At 39.4% G+C, this 26,173-nt stretch overlaps 7 protein-coding genes across 7 annotated transcripts; 4 read left to right on the forward strand and 3 right to left on the reverse strand.

The window, feature by feature from the left end:
- Nucleotides 1-93: 93 nt before the first annotated feature.
- On the reverse strand, nucleotides 94-1,779 carry CBG01467 (the record flags this gene model as incomplete). Its single annotated transcript, XM_002635258.1, has 5 exons — nucleotides 94-283; nucleotides 335-496; nucleotides 545-1,190; nucleotides 1,391-1,482; nucleotides 1,718-1,779. The coding sequence occupies 5 exons, from the start codon at nucleotides 1,777-1,779 to the stop codon at nucleotides 94-96; spliced, it is 1,152 nt and encodes a 383-aa protein (XP_002635304.1).
- A 2,255-nt stretch (nucleotides 1,780-4,034) lies between these two features.
- On the forward strand, nucleotides 4,035-6,754 carry CBG01468 (the record flags this gene model as incomplete). Its single annotated transcript, XM_045236587.1, has 9 exons — nucleotides 4,035-4,287; nucleotides 4,331-4,844; nucleotides 5,252-5,370; nucleotides 5,415-5,476; nucleotides 5,622-5,882; nucleotides 5,926-6,046; nucleotides 6,093-6,195; nucleotides 6,241-6,535; nucleotides 6,584-6,754. 9 exons carry the CDS (start codon nucleotides 4,035-4,037, stop codon nucleotides 6,752-6,754), a joined length of 1,899 nt encoding a protein of 632 aa, XP_045091859.1.
- A 2,000-nt stretch (nucleotides 6,755-8,754) lies between these two features.
- On the forward strand, nucleotides 8,755-11,124 carry Cbr-atg-18 (the record flags this gene model as incomplete). The annotated part of the gene is made up of 7 exons (XM_002635260.1): nucleotides 8,755-8,822; nucleotides 9,197-9,294; nucleotides 9,349-9,521; nucleotides 9,565-10,040; nucleotides 10,091-10,258; nucleotides 10,830-11,002; nucleotides 11,060-11,124. The coding sequence occupies 7 exons, from the start codon at nucleotides 8,755-8,757 to the stop codon at nucleotides 11,122-11,124; spliced, it is 1,221 nt and encodes a 406-aa protein (XP_002635306.1).
- Nucleotides 11,125-12,511: 1,387 nt separating this feature from the next.
- CBG01470 lies at nucleotides 12,512-14,567 on the forward strand (the record flags this gene model as incomplete). Its single annotated transcript, XM_002635261.2, has 4 exons — nucleotides 12,512-12,955; nucleotides 13,458-13,643; nucleotides 13,862-14,059; nucleotides 14,403-14,567. The coding sequence occupies 4 exons, from the start codon at nucleotides 12,512-12,514 to the stop codon at nucleotides 14,565-14,567; spliced, it is 993 nt and encodes a 330-aa protein (XP_002635307.2).
- A 216-nt stretch (nucleotides 14,568-14,783) lies between these two features.
- CBG01471 lies at nucleotides 14,784-16,649 on the reverse strand (the record flags this gene model as incomplete). Its single annotated transcript, XM_002635262.1, has 5 exons — nucleotides 14,784-15,019; nucleotides 15,173-15,263; nucleotides 15,744-15,818; nucleotides 15,986-16,029; nucleotides 16,574-16,649. 5 exons carry the CDS (start codon nucleotides 16,647-16,649, stop codon nucleotides 14,784-14,786), a joined length of 522 nt encoding a protein of 173 aa, XP_002635308.1.
- A 99-nt stretch (nucleotides 16,650-16,748) lies between these two features.
- CBG01472 lies at nucleotides 16,749-20,610 on the forward strand (the record flags this gene model as incomplete). The annotated part of the gene is made up of 2 exons (XM_045236588.1): nucleotides 16,749-16,799; nucleotides 19,774-20,610. 2 exons carry the CDS (start codon nucleotides 16,749-16,751, stop codon nucleotides 20,608-20,610), a joined length of 888 nt encoding a protein of 295 aa, XP_045091858.1.
- Nucleotides 20,611-20,883: 273 nt separating this feature from the next.
- Cbr-grd-5 lies at nucleotides 20,884-21,372 on the reverse strand (the record flags this gene model as incomplete). Its single annotated transcript, XM_002635264.1, has 2 exons — nucleotides 20,884-21,113; nucleotides 21,294-21,372. The coding sequence occupies 2 exons, from the start codon at nucleotides 21,370-21,372 to the stop codon at nucleotides 20,884-20,886; spliced, it is 309 nt and encodes a 102-aa protein (XP_002635310.1).
- Nucleotides 21,373-26,173: the final 4,801 nt, after the last annotated feature.

The following is a 26,173-nucleotide window of genomic DNA, read 5'->3' on the forward strand; positions in this document are numbered from 1 at the left end:
AATGAAAGACAGGGAGAGGTAGACTGGAGATACAAACAAGGGAGATCACATAGATCACATAGAGTTACACAAGGGAGATCAAATCGTTAGTTATTACATACTTCTAAAATTCATTGGTGGGAAGTTCATCGAATCATCAATGGTGGGGACGGTCTGCTGAAAAGCATGTGGTCCAATGCAGTTCTGCTTGATGAGGTCAAGCTCGCCGCCTTCTGGATCCAAACGGTAGGAGTAGACGAATCCCTCTGATGTGGCGGCCATGACGTGTTGATGGTTGTTATGACTGAAAGGTAACAATAAAATGGGCTCCGAGACCATAGAAAAAAGTTCTTACATGATCAAAGCAACCTGATTGCTCTTCGCGGCTCCTGGAAGTCTGGCGGTAGCAAAGCTGCGCTCTGTGGTCACCAACTCGGACACCTGCATCACTTGAGTTGGCAAGTAGGCGGCAAGGGTCTTGTGGATGGTATCGAACCAGCTGACTTCGCCAGTTTCTCTGGAAAAAAATCCCATTATTTTCAGAAATTCAAAAAATAATACTTACTGTGTCTTTGCTTCCTCTTTCTCCAGCTTGAAGACATGAACAGTTTCGGTATTTGAAGACGAGGCAAGATATTTGCCATCAGCAGAGAAGCAGAAAGAGCTGATGGTGACACATCTGGAGACACCACGACGGAATTCGAACAAACGGCTTCCGGATGGGACTGAGTAGACACGAATGACAGTACCCTTCACACTAGCTGTGGACAACATCAATCCGTCTTGATTGAACTTCAAACAAGCAAGTGCTCCTTCATGAGCCACGAATGTATTCATCGAGCCGTAATTGATAGCGTCGAAGAGGTGCACGGATCCAGTGTCTGGGCTTCCTGGGTAAGCGATGATAGCCTTCTCGGGGTTGCTGGTCAAGTCAATCACACCACGGAGGTTCATTGGTGTATCCATGATGCTGTGAATTAGCTTCATTTCGTTGAGAATGTAGATGTGAATGCTATCCTCGAGGCATACCACCACTCTGTCCTTGTGAGCTCTGACTGCCAAAATCGACTTTCTGAACTTGAGACTGGTGATGGCGTTTTTGTTGTGGACGTTGTAGACGTTCAGTGCGCGTGGATCTTTTTCTGAGACAGCGAAGAAGAGAGCGGATGAGTGAAGGCGTTGGATTAAGACTGAATTGTGAAGGCCACTGTCTGAAAAATAATAACTGAAAATATATAAAATACGAACGAAGCTGTGCGAATCGCAGTCGCGGTCGACCGCGGCTGGCCGACTCAGACCGTAGGTAGGTTGTCGTAGACCATCAGCTACCTAGAAGCCATTAGGACCGCTAGACGGTTGTATCCTATCTATCCCATAGGAACCCCTAACCAAAACTCTGCGGAATCCTTACCTTTCATAGTTTCAGATTGGATGACCTGGTTCTCCAGAAGATCTGATGTTTTGTAGAACGTGATCCCATCCTTGTGACCAGTTGAGATGATTCTGAAAAGGGTAATTGCTATTGTTACAATTCTAGTTTTGCCCTTGACCCCAAGTCTATGTTTGCCTGCTCGAAAGGCCCCTCTGAGGCCTCGCAGGACGCATAGGCCTCCCAGGAAGGACATGCAATTGATTTCTTGCTCAAAATCAGTGAAAAACCTTTTTTTTTAAGTTTTGGTCTTTATGATGAAGACAACCATAGTAATATCTAGTGAATTTTAAAGTTGGTTAAACTCACTTGGCGTCCTGAGTGAATGAGATAAACTTGATTGTCTCGTGTGACTGTTCTGAAGCGTCCATCTGCAATTCTTAGGTTCAAAATGTTGGCAAAAGAGATAAAAATACACAAATTTAGAAGTTAAATTTGAGGAATCAATGACTAAATATGAGGAGAAATCCATATACATAGCAATAGAAAAAGGCACGTAAGACAAGGAGTAAAGGATGAGGAATGAATGCGAATGGAGTCGACAAACAGAAGACAGGGTAATGAGGAGGCGAGCGGGGAGGGCATTGAATGAGGAAGAAGGTGGGGGGGGGGTCACTAGGGGAGGGATCACGCAGAGTAAGGTCAGATGGTCCCTTGGGTCCCGCAGCGATAATAATTATTGTCGTCGTCGGTCGAGGAGGCTCTACGACTCTGCGATTCTACGATGGGATAGGATTGGTGGTGGGTGCATGGAGGTGTGGGGTGTGAGATAAGATGTAGTAGAATATGGTTATGTGGACGAGCTGCAAAAATAGCATTGGTGGGGCGTAAGATAGAATATTTTTGAAAAATAACCGGTTCTCCGACAGGATGGTGTCTGGGCTTTTTGGGTAGACAATGATTGCCTTCTCGTGGTTGCTGGTCAAGTCAATCACACCACGGAGGTTCATTGGTGTATCCATAATGCTTTGAATCAGCCTCATATCGTTAAGAATATAGACGTTAAAGCTCTCCTCAAGTCATACCACCACTCTATCCTTGTGAGCTCTTACTGTCAAAATCGAATTTCTGAACTAGCATCGGTGAGGCGTAAGATGACAAAAAAAAACAATATTGGAAAATACACAGTTCTCAAAGATGCACATACGATGAAAACATGAACTACAGTACTATGTTGTTTACAGATCAACCGTAGAATAATCCTTTTCTCCCCTGTCAGAACAAGAAACGAGACAAACGTTTTTAATCACATCTATCATTTGACATTATTCACAAATAGAAGATAGAACTATGTTCATTAAAAAGTTAGAAAGTGTGTCGTTTAGTTTGCAGATATGTCCTTTTTTCTACACCTTCTCAAAAGAATTCTTTTATTTTTCTGCTTTTATCAAAAAATATTGATTTTTTCTTTGAAACCATGTTTGGTTTCGGTTACTGTCTGCCTGCCAACGTTCCATGTACAGTACTAATTGATTTCGACCATTTCGACCAATTTTCAGCAATCGGGAGCTCGGTTGTCAAGTTTCCGATCACTGTGAAAGTTTTGAAGGATATAAAACAGACCTAGATTGAATTTTCTGGTTTTCAGTACAAAAACGGGTCAGAAAGGAATGTCCTTCAGGAAGCGCCAAATAACTGAAAAACTAGGGATTTCTGTGCATGCAAAGCTTTCAAAGTAATCGGAAACTTGATTTCTGAGATCCAGACTTCTGAAAATGGTTAAAATGGCCGAAAATCAACGGAAAATTACGTTTCTGTATATCTGTTTGACCGGTACTGCATGTTTCAACAAAATTCGTTCTTGATTCTTTGCTTCAAGATCAGGTCAGGTTGTTCCGAACACATGTACATTGACACAATTTTCCAAGGAACATGCGCTGAAATCCGTTTATCCGGTTGAAAAAAAACTCTATCCTCGGCTTATTATGTGCCCTTTCTAAACCATCGTTTGGTTTCTGAACATATTTCTTTGTGTTACAATACAATCCTTGTATTTCTTTGAATGAAAATGGACGTATGCCGTTCAATTTTCTGTCTAGCCTTTTTTTTGGAATCCTTGAAAACATTGTTCCTAGATATTCTATTGATTTCAAACGAATTTCTTATGTGCTGCTTTTATAAAGAAAACCAGTGACCTGGTTAAGACATTTCGATATGCAAATGATCGAGATTACGCGGTCAGACAGTCGACGTGATGTTTTTATTTGACAAACGCCTACCACTTCTTTCAATACAACAGTTTTCTTGATTCCATTGACTTCCTTGTTCTATTTTTTTCGAACTTGTGAACCGGGCCTTTGCTTTGCCTGGCCTTTCCTGCCATAGTTTCTTTTAGAATCAATATTTTAGACCAAAAAAAATAGTTACGATAGAACTCATTAAGTACTACAAATTGATACTAATTGGATTACTGTATTTTGTCTATGAACAAAGTTACAAGACCATAAATTTGTGATCGCGTAGCTCCGACGGTTTTCGGTTTGTAACTTTGTTCATAGACAAGATAAGGTTTTCCGAATAGTATCACTTTGTAGTTCTCGTCAAGTTCCATCATTTCTGATTTAGTTAATCCGAAATATCTATTCTTAAAGAAACTCCCGGCTCATCACTAAAATTTTTTCAGAAGATGTCGTCGAAACTTCAAAGTTTACAAGGATTACGTGGAATTTCTATACTCTTGGTGCTGATATTCCATTTTTTTCCAAAAAATTTTGTCAATGGATTTGTTGGAGTAGATATGTTCTTTGTATTATCCGGATACTTGATGACCAGGATTCTCTCAAAGGAATTCACTGTTTTGTCTGTAGTTGATTTCTACAAGAAACGATTTTCAAGGATAGTTCCCTTATATTATTTCACTATCTTCTTCACACTTTTAGGTATGCATTCTGATTGGGTGTATTTTCTATTCAAAGCTTCCAGGGGTGTTATCTCTGGTCCTGAAATCCGAGCGCACGGAATTCATCCTTGATGTCAAATGGTGTCTTGCCCTGATTTCCAACTATCAACCTATTTTTGAGCATCATTCTTATTGGGATCAAGTCTCCACAATTCGATTTCTAACCCATCTTTGGTCCTTGGCTACCGAGCTACAGTACTACTTGATAGTCCCAATAGTTCATTTGGTTGCATCAAATCTACCATTTGTGAATCGAATAACTGGATATTTAATTGCAATTATCATTTTATTTTTCTTCCAACTGCTGACCCCATTTGAGTTGTCCTACTGCTTCCTTGCCGCAAGAGTGTGGCAGTTTCTGCTAGGTTCTGTTGCCTTTGAAATGTCACAGAGGAATGATCTAGTTTTGGATTTTCACACAGAGAAGAAGAACGAAAAAACTGATTTCAATGTTTTCGATGGAATCCCTCATATCTTTTTGGTTGTTCTCCTTACAGTTTTGATGCTACCATGGATTTTTCAAGAACATTCCGCAAGGTAAGTACGTGCACTTTGAGCTCAATTATCTTAGTACCTATGAGAGATATGGAAGATCTGTCAACTAATTAAATAATGGTGATGTTATGGTAAATAATTTATCAGTAGTTGAAATGTTTATATCTCTCATAGAAACCTAGATAATTGAATTTGAAGATCTAATTATCTAATTTTATAGGTTGGTCATGTCCTTATCTGCTGCTATGTTGTGTTACTCGTGTGAAAAGTTGGAACAGTCTTTTCTGACGTACGTTGATCGTTTAAATCCAGGGATGTGGCACGGCCTGCCGCGGACGGCTTTATGACCGCGTTGTCGCCGCGGCCTTCCGACCCCTCGGCTTTTGGGCAGCGGCTTCGACAGGCCGTCGGTTTTTACAGCCCTGCTCTCACATCATTTAATTTTCCAGACTCCAACCCTTAGTCTTCATTGGTGACATTTCATATGTCACCTACTTGATTCACTGGCCAGTTATCAATTTTGTGAGGTATATCCAGCAAAAGGACAATTCGAGCATAGATGTTTATGGTAAGTTGATTTTTTTAAGTTTTCAAAAAACTTTGAATTTTCAGAAGCACTCATTGCTGTAACCATTATCTTTGTACTATCTCTGCTAGCTCATTATAAATTGGAGGTAAGCATTTGAACATGATCTTATCTTGAAGCCGTTTTAATGTTTTTATGGTCAAAAGATAATTTAGTGAATTAGATCAACAGACGAGATATGGTTTAATGAGATTCCGGGTGGATGCAGAACAATAAAATAAGAACATTTTCAGAGAAAACTCCTCGAATTAGAGTTCAGTGTCAACTTCACAATAACTGTATTCGTTATTGGAATCTGTGTAGCCTTGATTCCTTGCCTTATCCGGATGGAATGCTTGGCTATGAAGACTTTGTCAAAGGATCTGCAGGAAAAAGCGAAATTCAATTTGATTGAAGAAAATGTCTTGAAACCGGTGTTCGAATTAGAATGTGACTATAATGAGACAACTATTGACCTCCCAATTGACAAATTTGGAATTGAATATTGTGCACATGTGAGGTATTCAAAACGAAACTAATCTAACTTCTTTCTTTCAGAGAAGCAATGGAACTGGAAAAATTATGATTGTTGGAAATTCGCTATCTATTCGAGCATTTCCCACTATCTATAAACTCGTTGATGGCCAATATGAAGAAATTCGACTTTTTGCTAAACATGGTAATTTAATAAAACTTAAAACCAATTTATAGCTAATCACTTATAGGCGGCGCCCCTCTCCTCGACATATTTCCTTATTACAACTACGTGGTCATGGATATGGCGCAAGAAATGAAACCGGATTTAATATGGATCATACAGGGAATGAAGTGAGTCTCTGACCACCTAACAAAAATATGAAATTTTATTTTCAGCGAAATTTTATTTGGATCTGATAATAATGGTAATTTTTCATCCCCGGTAATGGATAGGAACGTTCCCCGTGTCTTGGGCGAATTCGAAAAATTGGCCAAAATGGTTTATTTGGATCTACCGTACTACATCACTAAAGACATGCCAAGCAAGCTTATTGCAAGAAGTTTGATCTATAGAAAAAGTTTGGAACGTTTGTCGGTGAGTTTGGAGGATGCGGAGAAGCAAGTTGAAGAGCAGACTGACAGATTGATGAACGTGAATTGCAGTAATTGCTATTACAATGATGTGCAGAAGGTAAACTTATGAAGACTGAATTTTTTTTGAGAAATTCCATTCTTTCAGGCTTTAATAAATGACCAAGACAAACTATACCTGTATGAGAAGGAAACCTATAAAGCCTTGACCTACGATGGGTCCCATCTAGCATTGACGGGATACAAGTACATTGAGCCGTTGTATCAAAGAAGGATAAATCAATTTTATGAGATGCTGGAATCTGAAGAATTTTTCTGAAATTGTTTTTAACATTGCTTATTTTGTATATTTGTGTTTCTTAGCCTCGACTGTTAATAGTTATAGTTCAATGTGTTTGCTCAAAAAGTGTCAACATAAAAAATTGTTATTGGTAGTTTTATGGTTTGAAATTTCAGCCAATAAAGAATAATTGAAAGCGTCGTAATATGTCATAATGGGCACTAATTTGAAGATATAAAATACCGTATTTGTACACCCTGCATGTGCACTTTGAGTTCAATTACCAAGGTTCCTATGAGAGATATCAAAAAAAAATTTTACTGATAAATTACTTATCATAATATAACCTATATCTTATCAGTTGACAGATTTTTGATATCTCTCATAGAAACCAATATAATTGAGATCGAAGTTAACGGTTTGGGTGGACTTCTATTAGAGGAAATACGGCAATAATGTAAACTTTCAGAGAAGCATTCTCAATTTCGAGTTTTAAAATTTTAAAAATTCTGTGTGTAAAGTTCTTCAGAAATCATAAAGAATTAAAAGCGAATGATATTTATTTTAATCCAGTTTCAAAAAGAAATGGTAGGATCAATCAATTCAGTTCTTTCTTATTTTCAGTCTGAACCATCAGAAGCGATCCAAAAGATCCTGTCCCTCGTAGATCATCACACGGCATGACTTGAAAAGTTATTTTGTATTTCACGGACCCGGGCTCCAGAACCCGGACTGCAGCACCCGGGCTCCAGGAACCCGGGATCGTTGTCCCGGGCTCCAGGACAAGGGCTCCAGGGCCCAGGCTCTAGTACCCGAGCTCCAGGCTCCTGGTCCCAGTACCCGACCTCCAGTACCCGAGGGACCCGAGCTCCAGGACCAGGCCTCCCTGATCCCTCCCCCTCTCTGGAGCCCAGAGAAGGCAAGAACTGATTCTTCACTTCACTCTTCCTTTATCGTAATCTTCCGGAGGTCAATGGGCCATCGAGGGTCATAGGAAACCAATACACGTATTTTTTTGTTTTATATTTTACCGGGTTTTTTCTTCTTCTTCTTTTTTTGCTTTTTTTATCCCTAAGAAAAGGGTTTCATCACGTTAAAATAACACTTGAATTTTTACTTTGAAATCTGTGAAATTCCTTAAAAATGTGGTTTTTTTGACCCAAATTATCTCGTTTCCTGTTAGAGATTTCAAAAAATTTTTAACTAATGAAATGCTTCTGATATAAAGCCAAACAGTTTTTTGTTGATAGTTTTTTGGTATCTTTCACAGGGACCGAGAAAAAGTTGGTCAAAGAAAGACATAGTTTCAGAAATTCCTCCGCTCTGATAGACGCCCACCCTATGTGAACTTTGAGCTCAATTATCTCGGTTCTCAGGAGAGATATCAAAAATCAGTCAATTGATTAAATGTTTATTATCATACCACCAATATTTTATTAGTGGACAGATTTTTGATATCTCTGATAGGAACCGACATAATTGAGCTTAAAGTGCACGTAGTGAGCTTCTGTTAGTAATAAAGTAGTTCAGTTTCCTTTTCCACATTTTACTTCACATGTCTTCTTATGTCTTTTTCTTTAAACCCCAAGAATTTTCAATATTTCTTTTGTTCTTTTTAAAATACACTTTTTTTCTTCATTCTCTTCTCCTCCTTCCTGTGAGATAGAGAAAACAACCAAGAGACGCAGACTTGCCCGGCCCAATTTCTCCGTCTACGCCTCAACAATCAAAAACCCCAGAAGCGTGCGGCAGTATTGCAAAAACCTCGTGCCCGCGTTGCGTTCTCGTTCGTCTCCCCCCTCCCATCAGCTGACGTACACTGGTGACCCGTCTGTGTCTGTTCTTCCCCACCTCATTGTGTATGTTTGTAGACTCCCAACATCATGTAGTATCTAGGGTTTTGTTTTATTTTTCTCATGTTAAATTTCACAACTTTTTTTCGATTCAATTTTTTTGCTCAATCCTCTGGTTGCTCATTTTTCAATTTTGTTGGAATTCCTTTGGGAAGTCCAAAAATCTAAAGTTTTTGTGTTTTCCAGATGTCAACCGCAAATCCAGATGAAGTTCCAGAAAGTATCAATTACATAGGGTTCAATCAAGATGCCAAGTAAGTTGAAAAATTATGAGGAACTGTTTGGAAAACAAAAATGAGCAAAAAAAAGAACAAATTCTCCAAAAAATCGATCTGGCGTTCTTTCCTAGGGGAAGAATTGATTTTTCAAGAGAATGAGACCGAATAATCTGTAACAAAAGGACCCACAAATTTGAGCTCAATTATCTCAATTCCTATTTTAGATGTCAAAAAAGTGTTCATTGAGAAAATGTTTCTGTTATTATGATAAACAATTTATCAGTTGACAACATTTTGATATCTTTCACAGGAGCCGAGATAAATTGGCTCGAAGAATGGACCCTTCTATTACAGGTTTTACGGTTACTGTAGCTTCCATCAAAACCTCCCAACTAAATAAAAAATTCCAGAATCATATCCGTCGGTCACAAAGAAGGCTACATGTTCTACAAGACCTCCGACATCCTCGAGAACTCGACACTAACATGCGAAGGCCAGAGCCTGAATCGTATGTTACCACTGAACCATCTCAATTTGTTAACCCAAGATTCGCTAGTTCCAGACCTGGGTCTCAACAATTGTCTGATCATCGAGCGGCTTTTCTCATCCGCTCTGATGGTTGTTATCTCGCAAAAGGATCCACGTGTCCTCCATGTCTACCACTTCACAAGCAAGAACATCATCTGTGATCACCGATTCAACAAGTCCATTTTGACAGTTCGACTTAATAGAGAGGTAAGAAAACTTCAAGTATTTCGTAATATTGCTTATTCCTCAGAGAATCGTTGTTTGTTTGGAAGACTGTATCTACATCTACAACCTGAAGGATATGAAAATGATGCATAATATTATGGACACGCCAATGAATAAACTGGGAGTCCTGGACCTCACCAGCAACCCTGGCCATGCTTTGATCGCCTACCCGGGAAGCACAGATACCGGATCCGTACACTTATTCGACGCGATGAATCTCTCTTCAGTCAACACATTTGTCGCTCATGAGGGAACTTTGGCTTCGTTGAAATTCAATCAAGAAGGAAATATGATTGCCACGGCTAGCACAAAAGGAACTGTCATTCGGGTCTACTCTGTTCCTACCGGAAATCGTCTCTTCGAATTCCGTCGTGGAGTCTCCAGATGTGTCTCGATCTACTCTCTTTGCTTCTCATCAGATTCCAAGTATCTTGCTTCGTCTTCCAATACTGAAACAATTCACGTATTCAAATTGGAAAAACCAGACGGAGAGGAGAAACCGTAAGCTAGCTTGACTTTTTGTAAACTCAGTATCCATTCTAAATTTTCAGAGAAGCATCGAATGAGGGTGGCAGCTGGTTTGATACCATCAACAAGACCTTTTCGGCGTACATGCCATCCCAAGTTCTGCAGGTGTCAGAGTTGATGACCACGGAGCGTAGTTTTGCGACGGCTAAGCTTCCAGGGCTCACAAGAACCAATCAAGTTGCTCTTGTTGGGTAAGATTTCAACATTATTTCAAAAATGAGCAAAATGAGCAAGAGTGCTCTATCGACAAATTCCTCAGATATTCTTCATCATAAACTGAGCATTTTGTCTAGCCATGAGAAATATTGAAAAATAAGAAATATACTGTAAGCCCTGTAATATAAGGGCCCTTACACTGCAAAGCTGTCGAAAGCAAGGCCGCGGCCGGCCGCGTTTAGGGCCATGTTTAAGTAGCAGTGGACCAAACTGTCCGTTATCCTGGGAATCAGCTCAGCCAATCAAAACCTTCAAGGGTCGCTAGGCAGCCTAATCCTATCTATCTTGAAAGTATCTTAACCAAAAAAAGCAGCGCCCCTGATTCGACAGCCTTGCCACCACTGATATCAAAAATGCAAGATATCAAAAATGTATCAACTGATAAAATGTTGATGGTAATATTATGATAAGTAGTCTATCAGTTAATCACTTTTTGATATCTCTTACAGGAAGCCAGATAAAAAGGCCCTTCTATTACAGGTTTTACGGTAGTCTTAAAGCATTCTATGTACAGTATGCTAGATTTCAAATGTTTTCAATTTGCAGCCACAAAAATCAACAATACGTGATGGCAGCGACATCTGACGGCTTCGTCTATGCCTACCGATTGGATCCAGAAGGTGGAGAGCTCGACCTGATCAAGCAACACCGCATTGGTCCGAAATCCGAATCCTGCCGTATTAGTCCAGTTGGGACCGCGGGGAAATCCACGGATAACAGTAAGTAGCTTGTTAAAACTAGCGTTTTGCAGTTTTTCTGATTTCTTTTAAGTTTAGGTCAAACCGTACCGAATATGGATGATCCTGACGACTTCCCACCTATGAGCCATACCAGTGGATGAAGAATCCAATCAATATCCAGTCTGTGTATTCCTGTCTTCTCTTTCTCTCCTTTCATCATCTATTTTTATCATCTGTACATGCCTATCCATATATATCTCACTTATATTTCTTTCAATTCTATCTATCACATGCTTTTCCTTCTTCCTCTCCTTCCTGTCCCGCTGTCCCCGTCCTCTTCAATCAATCTCCCGTAATACATTAGCTTGCTAGTCCTTCCTTACTTTTACTAGTTCATTTTTGTAACTGTTTGCATTTCGTTATTCACTTTCTCCTTTATGTGTTCATTATCCACTTTTGCTTGTAAACTTCGCTTCGACACCTCTCCTCCAACCCCGCGCCTTTTCGTCTCCAATACGAACACCCCCATACATTTTCTGTATTATATGTAACTTTGTCATTCTTTCAATAATTCTACCGAGTAAAAATTGAAAATTCGAAATCACAAGACATCCAATCCGAGAAAAAACGGGGGCAAAAAAGAACAAAATGGTTTGGGAGGGGTTGGTTATCTTTAAAAGACGCCAAAGTGACGATATAGTGTCAGGCGATTCTTCATCTCAATCTTTTTCGTCTTCTTGTTCTTCATCGTCTTCCGTTTTCGTTCTGTTTCGTCGCTTGGCTGATTTATTTCGGTTTGGGTTGTTTTTCTCACAAATTGATTCTTCAGATGACGTCAAGGAGATTTTTGATAGTGCTACTGCTAGGCGTCGTTAGCAGTGCGTCCGACTTCAGGAGTATACTTATTCAGGTACGTTTTTATTATCATAATGTACAGGGTGGCGCACAACTGCTCGAACTGATAAAAATGCGTTTATCTTTAGATATAAGTATCTTACTATTAGAAGCACGAAACTCTAATGACCTGTGACTTGATGCATATGTTCAGACTGGCGCAAAATTACCCATACCAAAGTTTGTACTGGCATACAATTTGAGTGAAGAGCTGTACAGGGATAAAATTTGGTGTACAAAAGTTCAAATATTTCATCAATAAACTGGCCAAGTTTCAATTGTTTTTGTCATCTTTGAGCTGAGTTATCGCTTGTCGAAATTCCTTCATCTCATGAAAATCACAACGCCGTTCATCTTTGGACAGTCATAGCAATACTTAGACTTGTGGAATCGCTTTGAAAATTTCCGCTGCCTTGCATCAAACGTAGAATTATATTTCTACCATTTTTCGTGCTTCCAAGATATCTGTGTCTAAAGATATACCCGTGTTTAATAATCTGTGTGTCGCTTTATCATCTGAAAATTGAAATTCCCGTTCTACAGTAACCTAGATTACTAACTTTGAATGTTTCCATTTCTCTCATTTCCTCGTTCATCTTGATACCCAAAAAAAAATTGTTGCGACATAAGGTCATGTCCTCACAATCAGTAAATATGATATCCCGCTGTGTTATCACTTTGTTTTCTTATCATTTGTTATTCTTAAGGTTTCTCTTTCTGTTAAGACCGAGATCAAAGGATGTAAATCTGTTCAAAAAGGGACCAAAAGAATATAATACTCCATTCTTGCTAAATCTTCTATTCCAGAGAGCATGTCTTAAACGACCGGAACTTGATTTCTGTGGTCCGTCCACTCCAGCAGAGCCCGTTGCTCGATCTGTGGTCCCACTAGTGCTCCCACCAATGCCAGCGACTCTTCCAATCACAACCACCACCACCACCACGACCACAACGACCACGGAAACTCCAAAATCTTCAACCTCCGCGGCTGATATACTAGACGAAGCTGTTGATTTTGAAAACGCCACTACACCATTGGAATCTGAAAAGTTGGGAAGTTTGGTGAAACTTCCGAAGCCTGGAAAGTCGAGTACAGAGGTAAGAGTAAAATGACGAAAAAGGACAAAACTGGTTTTCACTCTCGACGATAAAACTTTTGAACTGAGATTTTTTCGTCGCGCTTTTTTCATTGTTTGACCGTACAAAAAGATGCAATTGGAGAGAAAAAAGAAAGGAGATCGGTGTCTGATTTTTTAAAAAGTAGGAAGAGATAATTTTTGTGAAATTTCAATAAATATTGAAACAATAGGGAAAATACCGTCAATACTAAAGTTTTCACCTCACTTTATCAATAAAACGCAACAGTATGTATACGACAGAAAACATGTGTGCGTCTGACCCGCCAACTTTGAAGTAATTTGTCTCGGTTCCTGTGAAAGGTATCAAAATTTTGTCAACTAACAAATAGTTTATCAAAATATCAGCCACGTTTTATCAGTTGGCAATTTTTTGATATCTCTCATAGGAACCGATAAAATTGAGTTCAATGTGCGCATATAGGTGGACTTTTATGGTAGTTCAAAAACAAAACAATTTTCAGAGCGTCGTGGATCAAGTCATTGAGCATAGCGGGCTCTCAACTTCGGACGCCCCTCCGAGCAACTCCACTGTACCAGCTCTCAAGATCGAAGACGAGAAAGGAGTGCTAGTTTTTGTGAGCGAGTACTGTGTTGTGGAACGAGAACGATTCGTCCGTGGATGCCATGGAGAAATTAATAAATCGGAGGTACCGCATTTCCTCTAATAGAAGTCCGGCCACTGTGAGCCCGATTATTTCAATAAGAGATACCAAAAATTAGTCAACTGATCAAATTCTGCTGACATTATGATAAATATTTTGTCAGTTGACCAAATTTTTGATATCTTTTGGAGAAACCGAAATAATTGAGCCCAAGAGCCCAAGAGAATCTACTGTCAGCAAACCAAATCTTTTTAATTTTTCAGGAAGAATTCTGCAAAACGTACGTTTCTGCATGTGCTTCAACCACCGGTGTACTGCCTGTTATGACTTATTGTGCTAGGTACTACACGTACTACCCAACACACTGCAAAGCTCAATTGGTTGAACCAAAAGCCTTACAGTTCTGTTTCGCATTTGAGCAGTTTTGCTTACCGGAGAAAGCAGCGGCTGGAGATGGGAAGGTAAATACCGTGTTTTCTCATCGTGCACTTCAAGCTCAATTAGCTCGGTTCGTATTAGAGATATTGAAAATCTGTCAACAGATAAAATGTGCTGACAATATGATAAATCTTTTGCCAGTTAACAAATTGTCGATATCTTTTGAAAGAACCGAGATAATTTAGCTCAAAGTGCAGGGTGGGATTCTATTACAACTTATAGATCCCTCATTCAACATTTGTTACTTACATTTCATAATCTTCGAACACATTAACTCCTTAAGAAACCAGTGAAGCGTCACTTCCCTCATTAGTATATTTACGCGACGACGTCTCACTCATCTGATTCCATATGATTCCTTTTCAGTCTTCTTCCTCTCAAAAGCCGAAATCAAATTTAAGACGATGTGAAGACGTTCTTCCGGAAGCCCGAAAGGTGTGCAATCCATTCCCAGACCCGAAGGACACCTTCAACCTGCTGAGGTGCACTCACTTCTTCACAACTTGTAAAAAATATGTGGATTGGTTGTAGACTTTATTTAACTAACTTTTCAAACACAGCTGTCATAAAAAGTGATGGCCTAGAAAAAGCCATAGGCTTTCAGCAATTTTCTAGGCCAACTTTCAATAAGTTAATAAATATTGAACTGAGATCTATGGCACAGAAATACATTAGACCCGTTACACTTTTGAGAGAATTTGATGATCAAGAATCACTACTGGCAACCAAAAGAAGGAAATAATTCGATCAGTTTTGTCGAATTAGCAGTAACCAAAGAAATAGTGTTATAAACGAAGAGAGCGCAGAGAACACAGTTCGTGACGAGTTACACAAGAAACCCTCGCAAGTGTAAATGATTCCGATCGTCTCCTCGCTGTCAGAAGTCTGTGCCAGACGGACGACGTCACGACGCGCTCGTGGATTCTTGACGGCGTTAGAGAAGACACGACTCCAGCAGTCTCGCACAATTGCACCGCCCGTTTCTGCAAAAAACTAGATGAGAGGGGTGGAGAATGATTGATGGACGGGTGGAGGTGAGATTAGGGGTGTCAAAGTCAAGTGGAACGAAGAAAAAACACTGCGGGGAGTCCCGGGAAAAACAGAAAAAGAAAAACAGAAAGGAAAACTGAACTGACCACAAATCGTCCTTTCGGCTGGTGGCTGTTTGATCACTGCTTTGATGCATACACTATCCTCACAGTCAACCACTGGCATCAAGTCACGGACCTAAACCTTTTCTAGAATATTTTTTAATGGACATTACAAGCTTGACGCAATCTTTTATAAAAATTCTAAGTTTTTTTTTTCATATTCTGGGCGTTCCAAATTAAGGTTTCCCTTCATACAAACCGGGCTGTTGGCAGTCCTTCGCGGGCCCCGCCATAGTTTCTTTTAGAATCAATATTTTTGAACCAACTAAAATGAATATGATAGAACTTGACAAGTACAACAAAATGATACTATTTAGAATACTGTATCTTGTCTATGAACAAAGTGACAAGCCAAAACCCGTCTGAGCTACGCGGTCACATCTTTATGACCTTGTAACTTTGTTCATAGACAAGTTACAGTGATCCAAATAGTATTATTTTGTAGTACTCGTCAAGTTCTATTTTATTTATTTTAGTTAATCCAAAAATAACGATTCTAAAAGTATGGAAAAATGTTTTTCAGATTCTGGGTATTCCAAATCTTTGAAATGCTCACCGTCTCACAACTTTCATTTGCAAACCACGGGAACTCTTGCAGATACAACAGCCGATTAGTGTTCTCATCTTTTGGCTGAAAATAAAAACTAATAATTGAGCCCCCAAAAAACCAAAATGGCTTCTGTTTGAAAGCGGATATTTGCCACTCCATTTGCATTCTTGGCCTCTTCAACTCTAACAGACACCATCAACTAATGATGACGTTTTTAGAAAGTGAAAGAAAAAGGAATGAAAGCTCACCCATTTGAGGTGCAATTGAGGAGAGGAGCAGCTGTAGCATTGCGCTGAAAACGGGAAGTAGAAAAAAACAGAAAAGAAGAAGGGCATCCCCAGGAGAAAACAGAGACTAATAAACTACCAATTAAAGAGAATGGAGGATGTCTGTCTGGATAGGAATTAGAAATTTTTAGAAAACAAAAAACATACAGAATTGGTTCCCTGGCTAGACTTTTCATAGTTTCTTTTAGAATGAATATTTTAAAACCAAGTAAATTGGTTATGATAGAACTCAACGATTACTACAAAATTGTATTATTTGGTATGCTGTATCTTGTCTATGAACAAAGTTACGAGGCGAAAAGCGTCTGAGCTTCGCTGTCACAACTTTATAACCTTGTAACTTTGTTCATAGACAAGGTACATCTTTTTGAATGATTTCATTTTGCAGTACTCGTTTTGCAGTAGTTCATCTTGCAGTAGTTCTATCATATTCATTTAGATTGGTCCAAAAATAGTGATCTTTAAGGAAGCTATGGTAGATCCTAAAAGACACCATATATCGTTTTTCAAGAATCCAAAGAATAGTCAGACTTTCGAATAGAAATACACATTTTTCAAAAAAATATTTTAACATGTTTGATTTTCGAATTCCTTTACATATTCTAGTCATTCTGAAATCGGGCATTCTGGAATTCTAAATAAGATTTTTCAAACGATTCGTGTGATCTGGAAACCCAACTCACCAGAACTACCAAGTCTCCAGCATCCGATTCCCAGTAACAGTATGATTCGTAAAATCATGAGAACCAAGTTTGATGGTGATGGGGGTCGGGTGGTGTCGGGGGGCACAAAGTCTCCGAAGAAGAAAAACACTAACACATAGAGAGAGAGAACCACACTCTCCCCACCCCAACCACTCAAAATATTCTCTTCTTCTTTTTTCTTCTACGCCTCAGAAGAAGAAAAACGAGAGAAGAATGGGCGGAGTCTTATTTCTCTTCGGAGCAAGAGGGAGACGAGATCTTATTTTTCCATATTCCGACTTCTTGGACGCAGTCTTCCGAGGGCATTCAGAAGGAGATGTTGATTATTGTGGAGGCGATAACGGGGGCGCGGTTGATTGAGTTTTCGTTTTGGGTCTTTTTTTTGCCTCCACACTCCAGAAGAGTCAGAAAACAGAGAGAACGGAAGGGAGACGGGTTCTGGGAAATGGGAACGGAAGGAAAAAAGATGCATCAACTGGAAATTTACTTGTTTTCAGATAAAGTCAAAGAGATAGGATTAAAGTAGTCATGGAACAGATGAAACCTAAGAGATGTCGAATTTTAGAAGACACCGACTCGAAAGTTCCAGGTTGCCAGATGTCAGGTGCATTACTTTTTCAATACCTTTCCGTTTATTTTCACCTGCTTCTTTCTTTTTTCTAGATTTTTCTAGAATTTTCCTTACAAATTTTTTGTTTCCCCTTTCTCTCTTTCCCATTCAACCCCTATATACTCCAAGAACCACAAGGAGCTGAGCAATAAAAGCAACGACGTGGAAGAGCGGAGGAAACTCATAAAAAGGACATGTCACACCCAATATAGTCGGGTTGACCAGAATTAGATTTACACTGGGATAAAGGGAGTGAGAATTGGGTTGACTAGGCATAAAAGAACACGGAGAATCATCTCTGAGCAGCTGGAAAGAACATGGAGAATAGAACATGTGCACTTCAAAAACGTATGGCAAAAATTCAAGTGGTTTTTTACAAAGAGGAATGAAAATAGTGTAGTTTAGGCGCATATTGGCAAAAGCATTAATGTTTGCAGAACTGAAAAAGCAGTTTTGGAAACAGTTGATATGCCAGAATAATTTTGAAGTATAATATTTTCTATAATAGAAGCTCACTTCAACAGTCAACTTTGAGCTCAATTATTTCGATTTCTGTGAAAGAAATTATACATTTGTTAGCTAATAAATTGTTCATCATAATATGAAAAATATTTTATCAATTGACAAATATTTGATATCTCTCATGGGAACTGAGGTTATCAAGCTCAAAGTTGAAGGTTTGGGTAGGCTGCTACCTAGTAAAGAAGGTAAGGAAAGATTTCGAATTTTTTCAAAAACGGATTTTTGTTCATACTGTTTTAGTCAGTATGATAAATCAATAGAGACAATGAGAAACAAATTCAGAACTAAACCACCGTAAAACCTGCAATAAAAGGGCCCCCAAACCATTAAGTTTGACCAGATAAAAGAAACTATCATCTCGGTTACTGTAATAGGTACCAAAAAGTGGTCAACCGACAAAATATCTGTTCTACAGTAATAAATGTTATTTAAATTAACTACTTTTCTACATCTTTCTCTGAAAACGACAAAAATCAGCTCAAAGTTGACAGTTAGGGGGTGCTTTTCAGCAAAAGGTTTTGACGATCTAAGATTTCTGAAACCTCCGAATCCAGCAAACTACTGTATCCCCTTTTCTGAAGGAATTCATCCAAAAATGCTTTTTTGAAGAACCCTAATTATCTCTGTCCTCAAAAAGTTTATCAGAACGAACTAACCAAAAAAAAATAGTGATCAACATTTTACGGGTTTCCAATCTACCGTAAACCCTCTAATAGAAATGCGCCCACACTGCCAAGTTTGTGCTCAATTATCTCATTTCCTGTAAGAGATAACAAACATTTGCCAACTGACAAAACACTTTTGATATTATGATAAACAGTTTATCAGTTGACAAATTGTTCATATCTTTGACAGAAACCGAGATGAATTGACTCAAAGATTGGAGGACCGTTCTATTACAGGTTTTACGGTAGTTACAAAGATCATGTTCTACACCTATTCAACATCTGTACAAGAGCATGTGCACCTAGATATGGCAAACCAAGAATCTGAACAAAGCATCTAGATTCTGCTCTTTCGAACTTTGGCACCTAATGTCGACCGCCTCCCACTTCAAAAACCGAAACTTTCCTGAACTGTCAAAAATGGATTCATAAAATTTTGTTGGAAAAAGTAATCCGGTCGTTTGTCGATGAACCTGTCAACCGCATATTCCCTCTTGCCAATTCCCACCTAAATTGCATGAAAACGTCAGTGTATATTTGTTTGCTTACCGGCCCCCCTCCTCCCCTTCTAATGATTGCAAAAAGTTGCGATCACGGAAAGAAAGGTGCCAATCGGCCGATGAAAATGGTATAAAAGCGGCGAACGGTGGCATGGAATTCCCATCGGCTCCCTTCTATTCTATATTCCTTTATATTTAAAAAAAAGCCAATCATGCAATCCGCCATCGGTCTTTTATTGTGAGTAGTAGTGTGCTCTTTTTTGTTTTATCATCGACTAATATCTAGAATTGACCAGTGGTCATTTAGTATACTACTAAAACCACCATTAGTACGATTTCCAGATCATTGCGCCACTGAATAAAAACTAAATTTTTCCAGGGTCATCGCTTCGGTTTCTAACGCTCAAGTATTATCGGTAAGTTTGATCTTTAGCGAGGAGTAGGTTTTTTTTGTTTGACTGCAACATAGAATGAAAAGAAAGATCGAGAAACATCATATACAAAAACATATTTTTCAGATGGTTTTCGGCCCTGTTGACCATTTTCAGGATTCTGGTCTAGTTTCAGATCACTTTGAAAATTAAAAAAATCAGCAAAAGCCAGGAATTTTCAGAAAGTTGAATGCAAAGTTTCTAGTCTTGGTCTATTTTGCACCCTTCTAAATTTCGAAACTGTTGGATACTTGACAGCCTGACTCCTGAAAATGACTAAAAACAAATCTACGGTACCTAGAACTCAAAATTTCCAGGTCAACTGCGCAGTTCCTCCATGCCCAGCTCTGGAACCATCCCCATATGCCTGTGCCACCCCACCATGTCCAGCCCCAGTTGCCCCTCTCCCACCACCACCAATGCCAGCCCCAGCTCCAGCCTACAACCCATATCCATGCTCCAATCCCCCATGCATCGTCGTTGAGCCAGTCCCAGTAGCTCCACCAACTCCAGCCTATAACCCATACCCATGTGCCACTCCACCATGCCCAGCCCCATACGTTCCAGAGCCAGTTGTCCCAATGCCACCAGCTCCAGCTCCAGTGTACGAGCCATACGCTTGCGCCGCGCCACCATGCCCACCACCAGCACCAATTGTCCCAGAGCCAGTGATCCAACACGTTCCAGTTCCATACCCAGTTCAGGTTCCAGTCCCAGTCCGTGTTCCAGTCCCAACTCCAGTTCAAGTGCCAGTCCCAGTCCCAACTCCAGTCTACCAGCCGGCATATGCTTGCGCCGTCCCACCATGCCAAGCAGCTCCAGCCTATGCTCCAGCACCAGCTCCAGCTCCAAGAGCCATCCCAGTCTACGCTCCTGCTCCAGCCTGCGCTCAACCACCTTGCCCAGCCTATAACCCATATGGATACCAAGGAACTCCAGGATACGCTCCAGCATATGCTCCATACGGAGCACCAGGATACACTCCACAGTACGCTGCTCCAGCTTACAATCCATACAACTCCATCCTTCGCTCCCCAATGGCCATTCCATCGTACGCTCCAGGAGCATCTCCGTTCAGAAGAGCCATGCTTCTCTTGGGATCCAACAAGTCCAAGAAGATCGCCACCGCCGAGGAGAAGAAGAAATCTGCTTGATTATTTTTTGTTTCTCACTGTCTGTACATTTGCTCTTAAGTATTTAATAAAAACCATTTTTCTTGAAGCATTTCATTCATTTATACAAAAAATGTGTCGAGAGAGAAAGAGAGAGGAGCGGGGGGCGCAGAAAGCATTGTGAGATAAAGGGTTTTGTGGGGGCGGGGCGATCGTCATAATAGAGAAAGAGACAGAGAGAAATAAATGTACAGAAAAATTAAAATGAAAGTTTGTGCTGAAACCAGTAGAGACAAAAAAGAACAAATCCAAGACTTATGGTTGCCAAGCGAGAGCGTACTGTCCGTTCTTCTCGATCTTGCAGGATTTTCCCTCCTTGAAGTGAGATTTGTAGGCAAAGTCGTCGAGGGCGACGACAGTCTCGAACTTTCCTCCCAACGATCCTTCGGCTCCCTTTTGGATGGCGTCGGCGGATCCGAGAAGGTCACCTCCTCCCATAGCTCCCTTCATTGAGGCTTCGAGCTCCTTGTTGCAGCAGGTGAAGCCTGGAAATGGGTCAGATCCTATGTGTCATAATCAATCAAGCTAATTCGTATCACACCAGCTAGCTAGCACTTTCCTATACATCCCTTCTTTTCCTAATGAGAAAGAATGTGATAGGAATAGGATGCAATCAGCTAATTGCTTCTTTTCTATCAAATCCTGTTACACTTCCCGAAGCTTACCGCTGTCATTGATGTAGCAGTTGTCCTGGGCGAAGGCGACAGTAACAGCCAAAGCGGCGAGCACGATGAGTGAACGCATTCTGAAGACGTCGAAGTGAGGCTGTAAGATGACAACAGGAGGTTGACGCCAGCCAGGGGTCTTTTATAGGAGAATAGATTGCAGTTTGAGATAGCGAAGGTACGTGAATATGTTGACAGTAACTTAAAGTCAAATCGAAAAAAGAGGGAAGATTACGATCTTGAAATGGTACCTCTCTCTGGCGGTGCATCTTGAGGTTCGGTTCGAGATCGGCGTTAGAGATAGGGGTCTCAAGGACAGTGAGAGAGGCAAAATGTAAACAGAGGACACAAACTGTATGAAATTTAGAATTTAGAAGGGAAAAAAATGCAAGATGGGTGAAAGATTTGTTTGAAAATAACTTCCGCGCAAGCGTCTGGAGAATAAGGTTGGGGTTGATGGTTTCAAACATCGCATGTTGCTATTCTGAGACTAAGGTTTTTCAGACAAGGTCGAAAAATTTTTGAACCAAACTAATTAGATATGATAGAACTTGATGAGTACTACGAAGTTATACTACTTGGATTACTGTACCTTGTCTAGAAAACAAAGTTACAAGCCTAAAACCATCTGAGCTACGCGGCGGGCTTTGGGCGGGCCTGCGGCGGCCCTACCACAGTTTTTTTTTTATAATCATTATTTTCAGACCAACTAAATTGTATGTGATAGAACTTAAGGAGTTCTACAAAATGATATTATTTGGTATATTGTATCTTGTCTACGAAAAAAGTTACAAGCCAAAAACCGTGAGAACTACACGGCGGGCTTTCGGCGCGCCTTCGACGGCCCTGCCACAGTTTCTTTCAGAATCAATATTTCTAAACCAGCTAAAAACGATATAATAGATCGTGCAAAGCACTAAAATTTGGTATTATTTGAATTACTGAACCCTTTCTATGAGCAAAGTTATAGGCCAAAAACCATCTGAGCCACGCTGTTCCAACTTTATGGCTTTGTAACTTTGTTCATAGACAAGTTACAGTAATTCAAATACTATAATTTTGCAGTACTCGTCAAGTTCTATCATAACTAAATTAGTTTGTTTGGAAATATTGGTTCAGAAAGAATCTCTGGCAGGGCTAGTCAAAGTCCGTTGTGGGCCCGTTACAAGTATGGCTAACAGTTTGCCAGGTCATTAATTCAAAATTGGTATTTGAATTTTCGAAAAAAATCTATGATGCTCAAATGACTGAAAACTTAAAATCCTAGGCCGCTACTCAAAAACTAGGCCAGACTTTTCCAAACTACAGACTACTTGAACTAGACCGTTCCAGCTGAAAAAGGAACGAAATTGGAATTGAAAATCCAGTAGGATCACTGTCGACAACTACTTCTTAGCTTCTTCTTCTCATTGTTTTCGAAAACTGTGTCTTCGAAAAGAGTAGAAGAAGAAGTAAAAGACGGAGAAGAAGAAGAAGAAGCTAACCGAGAGAAAAATGAAAAGATAAACTGGAATCGGCACGGTTTTCTTCTTCTTCTTCTTCCCACTGTGCGAGGGAGGGAAGAAGAAGAAGCTTACTAAGTGCCGATACATGAAGAAATAAGAAGTCGCTGAGAGATGAAGCAATGGGCGGAGCTTAAGAAAATGGGTGGAGAGTTTGTTCCCCTATTCATTTACGCTTCACTGCCGAACACGGCTTCCGTGAGGGGGATCTCGAAGACGATGTATTCAAAAAATGGAGAGAGAGAAAGGATCAACGGGATAGAATATCGGGAATGGCAAAAACTAAAGAAGAGGTTGATTTGATAATAGCGCGGGAGAAGCGAAAGTACCTGTTTTCTCGCTGAGAGAAGCTTACGGGAAGCTGGGAATGGGATATTGAGACATTCACTTTTAGAAGTACGAGGGAATCGAGATTGTATTGACTTTTTTAACGGGGCACAATGGATCGAATAAGAAAAAGTGTGTCCGAATTAATTAGCGGGAAGAATAGGGTGATTGTGTGTAGATTTAAGTGGGACTGAAAATGGATATAAATTTTGATCTAACATAAAGTTTGAGTGAAGCGTTTTACTGGCCTCAAATATGAAGTGCACAAAATCAAGGAATTCATTAGTAAACTGGCCAAGTTTCAAATGATTTGGTCAACTTTGAGCTGAGTTATCGCTTGTCAAAGTTGCTTCATCTCATGAAAATCACTACGCTGTTCATCTTCGGACAATTATAACAATACCTAACCTTATGAAATCGGTTTGAAAATTTCAGTGACTTTGAATCAAACGTAAAATTATGTTTCTATCAATTTTCGTGCTTCCAAGATACATATGTCTAAAGATATACCCTTTTTTATCAGTCCGGGTAAAAAATTCCTGTAGATCGATGGCTGAAAGTTGGGATCTACTTGTCCTTTTTGTTTTTTGCTGGATTTGGAATTACAGAAAACTTTCTCAGCACACAGGTTTTCAGATTTTAAGATAGAGCTGAATAGACACTTCCGACTTGCTTGGTCTGTTTGAAAATTTCAGAACATGTATGGATATTTTTTAACTCTACAATTTCAAAAACTATATTTCAAAACTAGTTTTCAACATTTGAAGTGACTTATAATTTCAGAAAGCTAGCAAGTTGAGAATTGTAGAACAGATATGGAGCTGCATTCAGAACTTTTCGAAATAAAGTAATTTACCGTAAAGTACCTACAATATTTCCTCAAGTAGAAGCTCACCCACATATGTACACTTTGAGCTCAATTATCTCGGTCCCTTTAAAAAATATCAGCAAAGTGTCAACTAACAAAATCTTAATAGTAACATCACTAACATTTTATCAGTTTACACATTTTTGATATCTTTCACAACAACCGAGATAATAGAGCTCTAAGTTTATGGTTTGAGTGAACATTCTATTTGAGCCTTTACGGCACCCTAAATTTGACCTTAATTATCTCGCTTTATGGGAAATATATCAAAAATCTGTAAACTGATAAAATGTTTATCACAATATCAGCAACATTTTACTTGTTAGCCATTTTCCAATATCTTTCAGATGAACCGAGATAATTGAGCTCAAAGTTGATAGTAGGGCTGTGTTGTGTCCAGTACAGATATTTTGGTGATTGTTCTAGAGCTGAACAACTATGTAAATTCTCAAGGAAATAAAGTAGAAAACACGAACAAATTGGATCTTTATTTTCCTATAAAATGGTTCACTTCAATGTTTCAAAACCAAAAAAAACTGGGTTACAGTATTCAGAAACTTCTAGAATTTGAGATAATACTGAAACAGAAAACACAGCTGAATTTTTGTAGTTTGTAGCATGAATATGGTATTGTTTTGTTGGATGCTGCATATACAGTATTATCATCTTGAAACAGCCACATCTAACCTATTGGACAATCAAATAATTCATTGTGCGTCGTGGTTTTTTTGGGACCTGCACATCTAACTTCATACAGTACTTTTTAAGTTTCTATAATCAGCGATAAGTTTGAGCTCAATTATCTCGATTCCTAAAAGAGATATCAAAAATGTGTCAACTGATAAAATATTGGCGATAATATGATTAAGAAATTATCTGTTGACAACTTTTTGATATCTTTCACAGAAACAGAGATAAATTGGCTCAAAGTTAAAGGTACAAGGGGCGGAGTTCTATAAGATGAAGTACGGTAGATTTTCATGGATATTCGATTACTTGAAGGCGTTCCCAATCCTTTATCTTAATCGTTGTGCCACGTTTTCAAGACCTGCACATCTAACTTTTACAGTGGTTAATACATAGCATTTTTAGCTATAAATGCAATGAGTAAAAACCTAGAAAAGCGTGTAAAACGAAGAACAAAGAGAAGCAAATGAGTGTCTATTGTAGATGTCGTTGTCTTGATTCTACATTTATATAACTTCTTTTTCGTGTGTTTCAGACCGATCGGAGATGTTTTAGTTTTAATACTTCACACAGTTTCCTTCAGTTTCTGCTTGACAAGTTTTTTTCCAGCTTCTTCTTCTCCGCACGAATTAGGCTTTACACATTCTGACCGAAACCATCCCCGTTAAACTTCTGAAGGCCACGTCACGACGTCTCAACTGAAGAACTCGATTCGCTAGAACAAAGGAGAGAGATCTGATAGTTTATTTGTAGCTTCTGCCTTCCTAATTTTGTGATTTGCTTCCTCCTTCTGCTTTGACCTTCCACGTACGTGTTCCTTCTGATGAGGAGTGTAAAGCTTGTCTATCGTCGCTGTTGCAAGATCTATGTGTTCGGAATAGAATAGACAAAAAAACGAAGAAGAAGAAGGAAGGTTTTATAAGAGATACACTCACTTTATACTCAGAAAAAGCTTATGGGGGACAGCTTTTTTTTGGGGAAGGAAAGTTTTTGTGATAAAAGGGAGAGAATAACAGGGAAGAGGGAACGGACACAACACGAGGAAGGAAAAGGAGAACATGGAATAAAGGAGAGGATGAATGAAAAATAATAAGGAATCAGGAGGGGGTATACAAAAAAAACTAGTGTGTGAGAATTCACACTGGAATAGTTAGAAGAAACACAAGAAAAAAGAAAACAATATGGTGATCTGAGGGGGGAGAAAAATAAAACAGAATGAGAGTTTGAGTGGGTGTATGAGCGGAGAGCAATTACGATCGAGACCAGCTCGTCAGCATGTATGATCGCAGGGAAAGAAGAATCGAAAGGAAGACAGTTTACGGGAGTAGAAGGAGAAAAAGCTCAATTTTGGATTTGTTTGTGTTTTGGGACGAAACGGGAATGGAGGGAGTAACAATTGTCGTTGAGAGAGAGAAAACGAGTACAGGCGACCGGTTGACAGAGTGAACGGAGTGAAATATTCAAAATAATATTTTCTTTAGGGAGAGGAACAAATA

Source organism: Caenorhabditis briggsae (assembly GCF_000004555.2).
Source record: "Caenorhabditis briggsae complete genome, chrV, whole genome shotgun sequence".
NCBI lineage: Eukaryota > Metazoa > Nematoda > Chromadorea > Rhabditida > Rhabditidae > Caenorhabditis > Caenorhabditis briggsae.